At 42.9% G+C, this 16186-nt stretch overlaps 1 protein-coding gene across 11 annotated transcripts in view; it reads right to left on the reverse strand.

Moving 5' to 3' along the window:
• LOC125454769 (heterogeneous nuclear ribonucleoprotein Q) overlaps positions 1–15732 on the reverse strand; it is a 29319-nt gene extending 13587 nt beyond the window's left edge. For 5 of the 11 annotated variants that reach the window (XM_059648459.1, XM_059648458.1, XM_059648457.1 and 2 more), the window contains exons 1-5: positions 15618–15732; positions 14527–14689; positions 10358–10476; positions 7645–7752; positions 1850–1963 (exon numbers count right to left, since the gene is read on the reverse strand). In XM_059648459.1, coding sequence (XP_059504442.1) covers positions 1850–1963; positions 7645–7752; positions 10358–10476; positions 14527–14689 — 504 coding nt within the window. In that variant the 5' untranslated portion in view covers positions 15618–15732. Of the gene's footprint in view, positions 1–1849; positions 1964–7644; positions 7753–10357; positions 10477–14526; positions 14690–15449 lie in introns of all 11 variants that reach the window. The other 6 variants (XM_059648461.1, XM_059648460.1, XM_048535949.1 and 3 more) reach the window with 5 other exon arrangements.
• Between the last annotated feature and the right edge of the window lie 454 nt (positions 15733–16186).

Consider the following 16186-nt stretch of genomic DNA (forward strand, 5'->3'; position numbering starts at 1 on the left):
TCTCTCTTTCATATTATGATCACTGCCTCCTAAGTGTTCCCTTACTTTAAGATCTTTTATCAAGTCAGGCTCATTACATAGCACTAAATCCAGAAATAGCCTGCTCCCTTGTGGGCTTCATCACAAACTGTTCCAAAAAGCCATCCTGTAAACATTCCATGAATTCCCTTTCTTTGGATCCACCGGCAACATTATCGACCCAGTCCACCTGCATAACAAAGTCCCCCATGATCACCGTGACCTTGCCTTTCTGACATGCCCTATCTATTTCTCGGTGCATCTTGTGCCCCTGGTCCTGATCACTTAGGAAGTCTGTACATAACTGCCATTATGGTTTTTTTGCCTTTAATGGTTCCTCAACTCCACATCCTCTGACCCTGTGTCATTCAGTGCCATAGATTTAATTTCATTCTTTCAACAAGGCAACCCTGCCACCTCTGCCCACCTCCCTGTCTTTGAGGTTGTAAATCCTTGCATGTTTAACTGCCAGTCCTGAACCTCCTGCAACCATATTTCTGTGATGCCTACCACATCGTAAATCATTCAAGATGATTTGTGCTGTTAATTCATCTACTTTGTTACGAATACTATGAGCATTTAGGTAAAGTGCCTTAATGCTAACTTTCTTATCAATAGATCTCCTAAGTTATCCTTCCTTTCTGCTGTATTCCTAGTCTGCCTCAAGCTTAAACCCACCTGTACACATACTATCCTGCTGCTTATCTTTCGATTCAACTCCATACTCCCTGTTGCTTTCGCTTTCCCTTCCCCCGATTCGGAAGTCCTACTGACTACCCTATTTATCCTTTTCGCTAGAACACTGGTTCCAGATCGGTTCAGGTGTAGACCGTGCCAATGGTACAGATCCCCCGGTTCCAAAACTGATGCCAATGCCCCATGAAATGGAATCCCTCTTTACCACACCAATCCCTTAGCCATGTGTTTACTTCCCTAACTTTCTTATCCTTATGCCGATTGGCACGTGGCTCAGGCAGTAATCCGGAGATTACGACCCTTGGGGACCTGTACTTCAATTTCTTTCCTAGTGCTTGATAATCCCTGAACAGGTCCTCTACCCTAGCCTTGCCTATGTTATAGTCCCAACATGGACCACAACAACTGGATCCTCCCCCTCCTGCTCCAACATCCGCTCAAGCCGGCCAGAGATGTCCTGCATCCTGGCACAGGGCAGGCAACACCACGCAGGACTCCCAATCCGGCTTGCATAGTATCCTATCTGTCCCCCTAATTATAGAATCCCTATAACAACTAGTCTTTTTGCCCCCCACTTGAATGGCCTTCTGCACCACAGTGCTGTGGTCAGCTGACTCATCTTGTCCACAGCTCTTTCCCTCATCCGTACAGGGAGCAAGAATCTCATACCTGTTGGACAAGATCAAGGGCTGAAGCTCCTGCACTCAGAATTCCCTTACCTGCCTCACTTACAGTCACATCCTGTTGTCCCTGAACACTTATTGAATTTGAATGACTTAATCTGCCAGGTGAGACTGCCTCCTGAAACAAAGCGTCCAGGTAACTCTCCCCCTCCCGGATGTGCCACAGAGTTTGAAGCTCAGATTCCAGATTAGTTCTGATCCGAGTTCTTCCAGCAACCAACACTTGCTGCAGATGTGGTCTCTGCTGTTCACACATCATAGCACATCACCTAGCCAGCCATTACTACCTATTTAGTTAACTGTTACAATTTATGTATTTCTGGTACTTCTCTGTTAAGGTCTTTTTCAATTAACCAATTAAACTTTTAATCAATCACACAATACACAAGAAATATAAATTGAAAAGACTTAGCATTCAAGATCTGCTACATTTATTAGTCAATGTTGCTTACCTCAGTACCAATGTTAGGTTGAGGACCTGAATGTGTCGTAGGCGGAGGAGGACCACCATACTTCCTCTGCCCTGTAGTGACATCAAGTGTATATCCTGTTCGTTCCAAGAGAGCCTAAGAAAACAGAAATAGGTTCAAGCATCTAAAGCCACCAATACCAAATTATTCAAAAAAGTGGCTGAGAAAACAAAGAATACAGCCCTGCCAAACCCAATTGTGAAAAAATGGCCACAAATTTTAAACTGCAACCAATGATAGGTTCACATACAATTTTCTACCTACAAAGTTAAGTCTTCAGTTGGTATGGAAGGTACAATCACTTTCATTTACCAGGATAATTTGCTCCAACCTGCACCTAATAACTTTTACCCACATGGATACTTTGGTCACAACTGAACTCGATTATAATCCCCAAAGTCACACTGAACAAGTCTCTGAGATCTATTTGAAATATTGTGAACAGTTGCAGTCTCAAGGAGGGACACACTTGCATTGTAGTTCAGAGAATGCTCAAACCTGATTCCCAGGATAAAAAGATGGTCTTTTTGAGGAAAGGTTGAGCAGGTTTGGCCTTAACCTATTGGAGTTTAGGAGAATGAGGGGTGATTAGTTAGAAGACAAAGATTAAAAACAAGGGGTCTCCCTTCAAGACAGGAGGCAAGCATCTTCTCTGAAGATGACTAGTCTTAAGAATTCTCTTCCCGAGAGCATTTGAGGCTGAGTTATTGAATATATTCAAGGCAGACTTTTAAATCAACAAGGAGTCATGGGTTAAGACTTCAGACAGTCACGACAGTATCAAGTGGTACAGCAACCTCGATGTGACAAATAGCCCACTCCTCCTCTTCATTTACGGTCGTCAAACAACCTGCTAGTCAAGTCGAGGAGAACCATTAGAAAGTAACAAATGCCAACAGAACAAACACCCATCTCAACAGGTATTGATGAGCTTGTGATATAGATCAATGTAGTAGATGAAATTTAAAGAAACAAAAGTATGAATAAGGACAGGCAATACATTCCTTAAAGATCACAATTCTAAAGTAAGGATGCAAGAACAGAAACATGTGAGGTACATTTGCACAAATTGTTAGTAAAAGGCAGGGAAGTTAAGAATGCCATTAAAAAGACATACAAGGTTATGCAATTAGCTTGACAGCAGGAAGGATTCTTGTTGGACTGGAGGCCTCTGATTATGGCATGCCTTAGTGCTGGGCCCATTCCTGTGTTATCTATAATCAATGATTTGGAAGAGAATGTATAAAGCATGATTAGTATGTTTGCAGATGACACTAAAACAGACGATATAGTGGACAACAAGGAAATTATAAGAAATTGCAGCAGGATCTTGATCAGCTGTGGAAGTGGGCTGACAAATGGAGTTTAATGTAGACAAACATGAGGTGTTGCATTTTAGAAAGTCAAATCAAAGTAGGAGTTTCGTCGTGAATGGTAGGGCCTTTAGGGTGTACTGGACCTCGTAGCTCATGCGCACATTCTGAAAGTGAAGTCACAGTTAGACAGGGCACTGAGGACAAAAGTTGGGAAGTTATTTGTAGTTGTAAAGGACTTGGTGAGGCTGCACTTGGAGTATTGCATTCAATTCTGGTCACCTTGCTATAGGAAGAATGTTATAAAACTGGAAAGAGATTTACAAGGGTGCTACAGGGTCTCAAGGGACTGAGTTTATAGGGAGAGGTTGGATAAGCTAGGGCTTTTTTTCTTTAGAGCATAAGACACTGAGGGGGAATCTTTTAGAAGTGTGCAAGATCACAAACATTGAACATTACAGCACAGTACAGGCCCTTCGGCTGACGTTGCACCGACCTGTGAAACCAAACTGAAGCCCATCTAGCCTACACTATTCCATTATCATCCAAAGACCACTTAAATGCTCCTAAAGTTGGTAAGTCTACTACTGTTGCAGGCAGGGCATTCCATGCCCTTACTACTGAGTAAAGAACCTACCTCTGCTTCTGTCCCATATCTATCACCCATCAATTTAAAACTACGTCTCCTCGTGCTACCCATCACCATCCGAGGAAAAACGCTCTCACTGTCCACCCTATCTCATCCTCTGATCATCTTGTATGCCTCTAAGTCACCTCTTAAACTTCTTCTCTAACAAAAACAAACAGTTTCAAGTCCCTCAGCCTTTCCTCATAAGACCTTCCTCCATATCAGGCAAAACCCTGGTAAATCTCTGCACCCATTTCAATGCTTCCACATCCTTCCTATAACGTGGCGACCAGAACTGTAGGAAATACTCCAAGTGCGGCCGTATTAGACTTTTGTACAGCTGTAACATGACCTCATGGCTCCAAACCTCAATCCCTCTGCCAATAAAACCTAACACACCATACGCCTTCTTAACAATCTTATCAACCTGGGAGGCAACTTTCAGGGATCTATGCACATGGACAATGAGCTCTCTCTGCTCATTCACACTACCAAGAATCTTACCATTAGCCCAGTACTCTGTATTACTCCTTCCAAAGTGAATCACCTCACACGAGTGGCACGGATGGGGTGAATGCACACAGACTTTTCCCCAGGGATGGGGAAATTGAAGACTAGAGAGCATCAATTTAAGGTTAGAGGGGCAAGAATATATAGGAATCCAGGGGGCAACGTTTTGTTTAGAAAGCACGTGTGGTACGTGTATGAAATGAGCTGCCAGAAGTAAAAGGCAGTTGAATGAATACATGGATAGGAAAGGTTTAGAACGATACAGGCCAAGTGCAGGGAAATGGGGATAGCATGAACGGACATTTTGGTTAGCATGGACCTGTCTCATGTAGTAAGGCCCTACATCTGTAGGGGGATAAAGCTAGAAAGCTGGTGGATCTTTGAAGCACAGTGCCTTGGTCTTAATTAGTGCAGCATCCAACTTCAAGAACCCAGGACCAGAAAATCTTCAGGGGAACATTTCCAGCAGCTGATGCAGATTGGAAAAGTTGATGCTCACCTTAGAGGTGATTGAGAACACTCGGAGAAACAAAATGTTGAGGTTATCTAAACAGAAAAAATAAAGAAACCATTCTGGCTTGCAGGGGAGCAGTACTAACTAAATTGCTCTTCCAGAGATGAGATACATAAGAATGCTAAATGGCCTCCTTTTGCGCTGTAATCATTCCATGTTGCCATACTATCAATGTCTTTAGATATTAGCAAAATAATTGACAAGAGCTTTTAAAAAAAACTGGATGATGCACCTTCAATCTCATCAGCCAATTTAGAAGTTATATAAAACAACATCTATATTTTCAAACCAGCCCATCTCGAGCTGGAGTTAAAGTTAGAATTTTTTTTTTTAAAAACCAGCACAAAACAAATAAGCAGCGAAATGTTTGCCACCTGTACACCAAGCACTATGATCCTGACCCGTAACATTGAACTGTCAAGAAGTATCAATAGAATTTCTTAAAAATCTTGTCTTTTATAATTGTTAGCAATTGATTAATAGAAGCGAGTTTTGAGAGTAATAGAAATTTGGTTCATTATTAAAATTGCTCACTCCTGACCAAGGGCACCAATTTGAGTATTTCAGTGTTCCTCAGCACTCCTTCCCAATTGCCAGCAAACACTTCTACAAACTTGACATCTCTTCTGAAGCAGTCCACCAGATATTAAGAATGATTTCCTTCCACTTTTGAGCTGTAGGTCCTGAGGTCATTTGACAGTCCAAGGAAAAGTATAGTTAACAGCAGGACCCTGAACAGCACTGATGTACAGAGGGATCTTGGGGTTCAAGCCCATATCTCCCTGATAGTGGTCATGCAAATAGGGCAGTAAAGAAGGCATATACCATTTAAGGTAATAAAATGTGAGGCTGGATGAACACAGCAGGCCAAGCAGCATCTCAGGAGCACAAAAGCTGACGTTTCGGGCCTAGACCCTTCATCAGAGAGGGGGATGGGGGGAGGGAACTGGAATAAATAGGGAGAGAGGGGGAGGCGGACCGAAGATGGAGAGCAAAGAAGATAGGTGGAGAGGGTGTAGGTGGGGAGGTAGGGAGGGGATAGGTCAGTCCAGGGAAGACGGACAGGTCAAGGAGGTGGGATGAGGTTAGTAGGTAGCTGGGGGTGCGGCTGGGGGTGGGAGGAAGGGATGGGTGAGAGGAAGAACCGGTTAGGGAGGCAGAGACAGGTTGGACTGGTTTTGGGATGCAGTGGGTGGGGGGGAAGAGCTGGGCTGGTTGTGTGGTGCAGTGGGGGGAGGGGATGAACTGGGCTGGTTTAGGGATGCAGTGGGGGAAGGGGAGATTTTGAAACTGGTGAAGTCCACATTGATACCATATGGCTGCAGGGTTCCCAGGCGGAATATGAGTTGCTGTTCCTGCAACCTTCGGGTGGCATCATTGTGGCAGTGCAGGAGGCCCATGATGGACATGTCATCAAGAGAATGGGAGGGGGAGTGGAAATGGTTTGCGACTGGGAGGTGCAGTTGTTTGTTGCGAACTGAGCGGAGGTGTTCTGCAAAGCGGTCCCCAAGCCTCCGCTTGGTTTCCCCAATGTAGAGAAAGCCGCACCGGGTACAGTGGATGCAGTATACCACATTGGCAGATGTGCAGGTGAACCTCTGCTTAATGTGGAATGTCATCTTGGGGCCTGGGATGGGGGTGAGGGAGGAGGTGTGGGGACAAGTGTAGCATTTCCTGCGGTTGCAGGGGAAGGTGCCGGGTGTGGTGGGGTTGGAGGGCAGTGTGGAGCGAACAAGGGAGTCACGGAGAGAGTGGTCTCTCCGGAAAGCAGACAGGGGTGGGGATGGAAAAATGTCTTGGGTGGTGGGGTCGGATTGTAAATGGCGGAAGTGTCGGAGGATAATGCGTTGTATCCGGAGGTTGGTAGGGTGGTGTGCCAGGGATACCATTTAAGGGACTTTTAGATCTGCACTTGAATACACAAGGAATGAGAACTATGGATCAAGGGCAAGCAGAAAGGATTAGTTTGAAAGGGCATCATGTTCAGCACGACAGTGGGCCAAAACGTTTTCCAGTTCTATGATACAGCACGATATAGACTAGTTGGAAAGTTCAATGGAGAAAGGGTGGATGGAAGTTTAATATGGACAAATCTGAAGTAAATCAGCAGGACCCTTAGAAGCACTGACGTAAAGTGGATCTTGTGGTGCAAGCCCATAGCTCCCCAAAAGTGGCAACACACACAGATATGGTGGTAAAGAAAACCAATACATCTGTTGGGGCACTGAGTGTAAAAGTTAGTAAATCATACCGCTGCTGCAAACTTTTGTTAGTTCACACGTGGAGTACTGTGTGCAGTTCTGTTAGAAACATTTTAGGAAATATGTGGAGACACTGGAAAGGGTGTGAAACGAGTTTACTTGGGTGTTGCCTGGATTGGAGTGCATTAGCTATAATGAAAGGTTGGACAAAATTGGATTGTTTTTCTGGAACGTCAGAGGCTGAGGTGAAACCTGAAAGTAGTATGTGAAATTGAGAGGCATAGATAGGGTGGATAATCAGTATTTTCCCCCAGGATAAAAAAAACGCTAGGGCACACAGGTGATAAGTTTCTAGAACATGTTGCCAGGATGGGATAGCAATATTGAGGAGGCATTTAGACAGATAATGAACAGGCAATTAGAGGCATGGGCCATTTGCAGGTAGATTGGGTTAATTTAAAATGACATTACGGTCAGAACAGACAGTGGGTCAAAGGATCTGTTCTTGTGCTGTACCACTGTTGGAGATTTTCTGTTAACTTAGACGCAAAAAATATTTACCACAAAGATGTCAGACAAGGCAGAGTATTGCCTCAGTGTTAGGAATTCACCTTAATTTTTGTCTCATCTGGACCTTTATTAGCATCTGTTACTTTAGATCCTTGCTTTTCCCTCTGTCTGTAGGTCTTCATTACTCCACATAGAAAAGCACTTTTATTCTATACAGAAAGAAACATTACAATAAGCCTTCAAAGTTGTGACTGTATTTCTGAAAATTACAGGAATTAAGCAACATGTTTATTTCATACAATGAATGTTAGAAAGCCGTAGTTAGATTGCACTTTTCAAATGAGGACAGTCTTACATTGTTAAAACAATGCACCCTCCAACCAGATATATTTCAGATTACTAAATTCTAACATTGGTAAGTAAAATAAGTCCATCCCTCACATAAAAACAAATTTAGAGATAATGGGAACTGCAGATGCTGGAGAATCCAAGATAATAAAATGTGAGGCTGGATGAACACAGCAGGCCAAGCAGCATCTCAGGAGCACAAACAAAACTTACCTGGCTACTTAAGATACACATGCCGCCTGCATGCTAGCAACCCCGAATCCTGAAACTTCTGATCAGGAGACGCGGGAACAATCGTCCAGCCCACTCTTCAACCCTCCAAATTGTGACCTCTCCCCACTCCCTGGGGAGTTATACCAGTTAAACCAAAACACATTTTTCTACTGGAGTTGAGATTCTGCTCGAGATCCAAAGCTGGACCCAATGTTATGAAAGAGAGGGCCCCAATCGCTTAAAAATGCTGCAGCTTTTACTGTACATTTTGAAAGCAAAAACTACTTCTGCTCACCTCTCCTCCCTGAACCCTGACCACACAGGCTGATCGAAGAGCACAAGTTTTGAAGGTTATCTAGAAGTGGACTGTAAAAGCCCCCCCCCCTTATAAAATGTATATAGGCTCACAGTAGCATTCCAAGCTTTGGTTTCAATGAAACCAACAATCTTGAAAGACTGCCATGCCAGTAGACATTGACAGCGCTGGTCTGAGGGGCGCGGCCACAAAATGGGGATGGGGGGCCCAGGAGGGAGCACGAGCAAGGAGTGCGTGTTGCCTAGGGGGCAGCATTGGAATTAAATCTCTCAAAGTCAACAAGATTACATGGCCCATTAACTCAACCAATTGAACAGGATAACCTTTAGCAGTGAGCTGCCATCTTTGGACCACTGCAATCCATTTGATGTCGGTACATCCACAATACCATCTGGGAGGGGGTTCCAGAATTTTGACCCAATGACAGTGAAGAATAATGACATTTCCAAATCATGAACAACAAACGATATGGAAGAGAATGTGTCTATGGTCCTTATCCTTTGGGATAGACAGCTATGGATTTGGAAGGTGCCATTCGAGGACCCTTGGTGAATCCTTGCAGTGCACTGTGCAGATGGCACATATTGCCATTAATTAGCATCAACAGAACAGGGACTGAATGTTGGTGGATGCAGTGCCAAACAACGGGAGTGATTTGCCCAGGATCATATCAAGCTTGTTTAATGTTATTGCATTTATCCAAGCAAGTGAGAGTATTCGAACACACTTCTGGCTTATGCCTCGAAGGTGGACAGGCTTTGGAATCAGGAGTTACTCACTACAACATTCCTAGCCTCTTGCAGCCATTATATTTACACTGGTAGTCTACTGCAGTTTTGGGGCACTAACCCTTAAAATGTCTTGGGGCAATGGCTAGGTTTTCTTGTTGGATGTCGCCACTGCCTGACTTATCATCTGAATATTATTTGCCACATGTCAGCCCAAACCCAATTATTGGACAAATCAGCTGTGATGGAAAGGTCACTGAAGAAAATGAAGACGGTTAGGCTTAGGGCACCTTCTGAAGAACTCCTGCTGAGATGACTGACTACATATTCTTTTGTGCAAAGTATGACTCCAACCAGAGAATTTCCCCTCTGATCCCAAATGACTCGAGTTGGTTGCACTCTTTGATCCTGCACTGAACCAGATGCGGCATAGATATCGGGGGGTGCTTATGCATATTTGCTGGCAGGAGACTCCCTTACTCATGACCAACTTGTCTTAAGATTGCACAGGGTCCAGAATCAATGTTGAGGATTCCCACAGCAACTCACTCCCAACTGAATACCTCTGCCATTTAAACTGACGTGCCTCAATGAAGTCAACGATTTCTCCACTTCTGATATACATAATTTACTTTTAAACTCAATTTAAAGAATAGATTAATTCCACTCAAACTATTTTCTTATGAGTAAGGATTAATCAAAACAATGGAAAACAAAATTCAACCATTATCAACTACCTTAGAACAAAAGAGGATTTGATATACACACAAAAGTCTCATTGGTCTAACTGCTAATTCACTATGGTTTAAAATAAAATACATTCAACCTTGACATTAAACTTACATTGAACTATACACATTCTGCAGTACACTTACATACCATTTCCTATTTACTATTAAGAATGAATGAAATAATAATATTATAAATATGAACTCCAAGAATGACAGTCATACCATTACGGCCAGTTTCTCTCAGATATTGCTTTAGCTAAATCAGACAACCAACTGTGAATTTATTAGTAGGATAAATAAAACTAATATTGTGATACATGACACTTGAAGTTGCACAAGTTGATCCATTTGAGCACTTGATTGTTAATGGCAAGTTTCAAACTCAACTCCATTCATACTGTTATATCATTAAAAATTCACCATTTGTAATCCGTATACAACATTATATTTTGAATGACCATAACAGAACAATTCTTACCTGAACATGGGAAAGATCACTTTCCTTAAACTGTTGTAGTACTGACAATGCACCTTCTTCATTGAATTCCCTCAAGGCATCAATTGCTCTCTCATCCAAATCGCTGTGAGAAACCAAACCTACAAAACAAATCCAAGCAAACACTAACAAACAAGGATTTTCCAGCAATACAAATCCAACTGTTCTCCAAAATGTTTTAGTCAAAAGAACAATATACATTAGAAGTGTGACTTGAAACAGGATCCTCATTCTTAAAAAGGTGAAAATAATCTCAACTCATCTCACAAAATGGCATGGAAACCCCAAATTCCTAAAAGCAACACACGCTATCCTTAGTTCTACTGCACCAGCGACAAATACCAGGATAAAATTTTCTGTCTACTCAAACACAAAAGTGTTTTGACGTACTTAAGCCAATGACCATAAGAGTATTTTAACTGATGTAGGTTAACATTTTTTTGTAAAGCTCAGGTTTACATTGAACTCAAAGGTTTACAGGATTAGAAAAGCAAGATGTTATTTAAAATGAAAGAAAAACAAAATTAAGATCTCCAGGGTTCTCTGCTCTTGAAACAAAAAGTAGAAATCAAATATTTAGGAAGTCAAGTGAAATGGTGGCCTTTACTGCTAGGGAGAGGAGTATAAAAAGTTTTGTGGCAACTATACAGGACATTACTGAAACCAACACCAAGGGTACAGTGTTGAGTTTTGGTCACTTAAGAAGATATCTGCATTTGAAACAGTTCAGAGGTGGACTGGGCCTAAATTCTACAAGAATGAGATGCAATCTCAGTGAAGTAAAAGACATTGAGGGGGCTCAACAGAACAGCCGTTGATAATATTTCTACTTGGAAACATTTAGAACATGGAGGCCAGTTTTGGGAAAGTAGATTAGTCCATTTAAGGAGGGAGAACGGGAGGAATTTCTACAGAGGGCTGTGAATCATTGGAATTGAGAGTCCCAGGCAGCAATGGAGGTCAAATCATTGAACAAATCCAAGATTGATTAAAAAAACTTTTACAAAATAGTTGAGTCAAGATTGAAGGGGTAGAGACAAAATAGCAAGGCCAAATGATCAGCCATGATCTTGTCGAATGGAGCTAGGTCATTTGGTCTACTTGTATTCGAGGTATCCCAGACTAGAATTTCAGTGTACAATTATTTAAATTTACGTAGTGCCTGTCAAGTATGAAGGGGCCCCAGACATTATATACACACAAAAGCATTTTAAAAACCAGAAGCGTGAGTGAGCTCTGTCAGGTGGTATTAACTTGACCAAAGACTGGTCAAACTTTAGAAGTCTCTTAAAGGAGGGAAATAAGGTATGGTGGAAAGGCATAGAGGGAATTCCAGAGCTTGGAACCTAGGCAGAAGACACTGCCACCACTGTTGCAGCAGTTATAACTAGGAATGCACTCATACCAGAAGTAGGGGAGCAAGTGCATGAGTGTAGGGATGATCACAGGACCCAAGAAAGCTGTGAAACAAGGATCAGCATTTCAAGACACTGCTTAACTGGGAGCCAATGTATATCAGCAAACTGGGCATTGCCTAAGTTTATAAGCTGTGGATGCCTCAAGTTTAGACAGAATACAATCTGGGACACTCATCAGAAATTAGTTGAGCAGAGGGCAAATATATCAAGGTTTCAGGAACAGGCTCAAATTAGGACAAAGTCAGGTGATTTCATCAAGATGGAGAAAAAAGTCTTAATGACAAATGGAATTGCAATAACAAAGCATAACAAAGGTCACGAACAGACTGGCACAATTGCAGAGTACTGTCATGGAGAGTCAAATGTACAGCACAGAAACAGACCCTTTAGGCCAAATCATCCACGTCAACCAGAGATCCTGAATTAATCTAGTCCCATTTGCCAGCATTTGGCCCATACCCTTCTAAATCCTTCTATTCATGTACACAGCCAGATGCCTTCTGAATGTTGCGATTGTGCACCAAGCCATCTGTGGCAACTCATTCCATATGCACACCACCCTCTACATAAAAAGAGAGATGCCCAGTAGGTCCCTTTTTAAAAAACACTCTCTCTTCACTTTAAACCCATGTCCTCTAGCTTCGGATTCTCCTACCCTAGGGAAAAGATCTTGGCTATCCACGATTTTATAAATCTCTATAGAATCAGAAAATTAAAATTTTAAGAGGAGGCAAAAACACAGCTGCGCTTCCCCCATGTCTAACTGGAGCTGTCATTCTCATCCAGTACTGGACACTGCATAATCCGTCTGAATTTAGCAGAGGAGTCAAGAGAAGTCATGATAAGCTAGAGCTGGGTGCCAACCTTCACGTGAAAACATACCCCGCATCTTCAAATGGGGGGTGTTGAGCAGCAGCACGTAGTTGAGAAGTAAGGGATATAAAGATAGATCCTGGGGAGACACCAGAGGTTATGGTGCTGGGACAAGAAGATAGTGCAAGTGATTTGGCATGAGAACAGTCCCACTTAGCAGAATGACAGTGGAGGTGGTATAGCAATTGTACAACCAAATAAAGATGTAGACCAGGGCAATGAGGATGAAGGAGGAAAGTTTACCATCATCACAGCCACTCAGAAACCAATTTGTGACTTTAGTAAGAGCCTTTTGGCACTACTGCATGAACAGAAGCCTGAGTGGAAGGATTCAAGCAAAAGGTTTGGGAATTCAAGAACAGATATGGGAGGTGGCAATGAATCTGGAGGGTTTTGATAAGAAAGGCAGGTTGGAGTTGAGCTGGAAGTTTGCAAGGGCAGTCAAGTCAATTTTTTTAAAAAAGGTTAGGGTGATGGAAAATTTTAAGTAAGAGGGAGTACTATTGAGGGATAGAACTCATCAATTAACATGGAGGCCTTCAGGCGATTAGAGTGGAGTTGGCAAATCAGCAGTAATAAGTTTCACCAATAACAGAAGAGACAGGACAGACATAAGTAATTTTAAGAAACTTCAGGGGATTCCAATATCCAGCATTAGGTTAGGCAGTTTTTCAAGCAGAGTAGTGAAGGACATTTCCCACCAATTTCAGAATAACCTATAGCTGAAGGCTCAAAGGCAATATTTCTTCAACAAACTTTCCTGGAAGAAGCAAAATAACAGGTCTATGATATTCAAAGATGAAGGGAAAGGAACCTTTTGTATTTAAATTTTATTCATGGAGTTAACTAGATGAAAAACAACTTAGAGCTCTTACCACTAGATGCTGCTAAAAATATGGAGATAAGAATTGAGCAACAAAATCTAGGCCGTATGTCAGGCAACTAATCTATCAGAAATAACCCCTCAGTGGGTGTTGATGATCCCATGAACCTGTTGAACAGCAGACACTCTCCTAGCCAACTGTAATCTCAATTAACATTATTGCAATGATAAGATGTTGAGCTGGATGCACAGCAGGCCAAGCAGCACAGGAGCAGCAAGGTTGACGTTTCGGGCCTAGACCCTTCTCTAATATTACTGCATGATTTGTTTTAACAAGTTTCTTGTTAAATGGAAAAAAGACTGGTGGGTTTAAATCTGCCTATACTTCAATAATGACTACAGTACAGAAGTATTTTATTGTCTATGAAGCATAGTGGGACATCAAGATTAGCATGGTTCACATTCTCTAAACATCTTCAGACTAAATAATAAAACAGTCAGAACGGCAATAAGAACAAGACACAGTTCTTTTCTGCTGTGATTTAAGAGGTTGAAGTTAACTTATGACTCAGCAGGCTCTAGCAGAAACCAAACAACTCAAAGGAAGCAAATCATGATCCGTCTCTGCAGGCTTAAATGTAACACTGGGCAATGCCAGTGCCTGCATGACAATATGGTGAATTTCAACCTTTCAAGAAAACTATCCATTTTGTTCTCTACGTGAACGCTGGCTCTGAGATTAACGCAACAAAAAGATAGTTGTTTTACTGATCTTGTCACCTTATTCTTGCATACATATTTCCTTTGTCTATAAATAGATGAAGATCACTTGCAGGATGAGTCAGTCCAAGCCACCCCCTGTATTCCACGAGAATGCCAGCAGTGTTCTTTCCTTGACGTATCCCCATATTTTTAATGGAATTGAAATTGCATAATCAACACAAAATGGACACAAGAACGTATCAAACTGAAACAGGTAACAAATTGATAGCAAGATAAGTTTTAGTACAGAGTACTCATGCAGTTTGCAACCATACCTGCTAAATACATCTCATCTAGCTTGTCCGCAACTTTCTTTGGTAAACCAGCACTTAATAAAGTTTGATAGTGTTCAGATCGAACAACGGCAGTGGAAGTATCCATCGGCTCTTCCGTACCATTTCCATTCATATGCTCGGTAGCCATTTCTTCAGTAGACATCTGTACACGTGTACACATAAATGAAAGCAAAAATAGGCGCGGTAATGTCTTAGAAATTGATAGCCCTAAATTGACAGTCCTAAAATTATTAAAACATTTAGAGCGGAAAAGGACTAGACATGACCAAGCTGGCTAGGAATCATATTGCCAGATCCGTTTGCAGTGATCTCAGCTTTAGTCATCGTTCCCAGCCCAGCCAGCGAGCTTGCATTAGTAATAGACTCCAGTTCAAAGATAAATGACAAATGATAAAACAAGCCTTTTCGCCTCCTCGAATGGAGCACGATAGCGAATACCGGTTCACGAACATATGTCTGGGATGCGGCAACAGCGGGAAGTGCCGGCCAACTAACACTCCGTCCAGTAACTGGGAAAGGGATTCACCGACACCACTCCAAAGTAGTCAGGGCCACGGAGGGGGAAGGTCAGATCGGAGAGACGGGGGAAAATAAAGGAAGTCAACGCGGTCCTGTCTCGTTCCAGCTTTCCCCTGCCATCCCGCAGCCATGTGACATAGACAAAGGCTACAGTCCGGCCTCGAATCCCGGAGCTAAAAACTCCACCCCTTCGATTTACGGAGTACACACTCTGCTCATTCAGTACAGCAGAGGTCTCAGTGTCCAGGCCCCGGCCCACGCCTACCCAGAGTGAGGCTCCGGGTCTGCCTGCGGCCCATGGATTCGCTGACACTGCTCGATTTTCGGGCACGGTACCAGCCCCCTCCCACCCCGAGTTACAACCAGGGACAACACCAACTCACATGCTGCTCTATGCCAGCAAAGTCAAGTAGATGTGATGCCGGCTGATACTCCCCAAATCCCTCCCTGTCAGTTGAATTACTCTACCTTCCCCTTTCCGTTCTCTCACACACCGACCTACAAAATGGCGGCACGGCACACACCTCCCAAAGCCCCCAAGTTCCACTCACGCGTTCTCATGGTGGGGTCTCCCGACCTGCCCCGCAAGGACATCATCAATGGTGGGCGCGGCCCCAACGTCAGGTCCCGCTCCCTCATCTTTTCCATTGGGTACAAACAGCTGGTGACCACGCCCCCAAAGATGAATGACAGGGCTCCAAGGAATGCATGATCACGGAGTGGAAAAGCCCCGGCTCATATCGAGCTGCAAACCGTTGAATCTTTTCTTCGTAAAGGATAAAGCCAGTGCCATTCCTATTTAATCTTTTAGATCAGATATCAATGCAGAGATTTTGTGAGGCACCCTCGCGAAGACCAATCATAGGGTTGTACGACTATAGAATGAAACCATCCGGCCCATAAGATCGTATGATTTCGGAGCAGAATTAGATCATTCAGCTCATCGAGTTTGCTCCGTCATTCGATCATGCTGATATGTTTCTTAAACTCATTCTCCAGCTTTCTCCTTGTAAACCTTGATCCCTATTCTAATCAAGAACCAATGTGTATCTTAAATTGACTCATTGATAGGACCCAACAGCCTTCTGCATCAATGAGTTTCACAGATTCACCACCCTGG

This window comes from Stegostoma tigrinum, chromosome 9 (assembly GCF_030684315.1).
Source record: "Stegostoma tigrinum isolate sSteTig4 chromosome 9, sSteTig4.hap1, whole genome shotgun sequence".
In the NCBI taxonomy this organism is placed as follows: domain Eukaryota; kingdom Metazoa; phylum Chordata; class Chondrichthyes; order Orectolobiformes; family Stegostomatidae; genus Stegostoma; species Stegostoma tigrinum.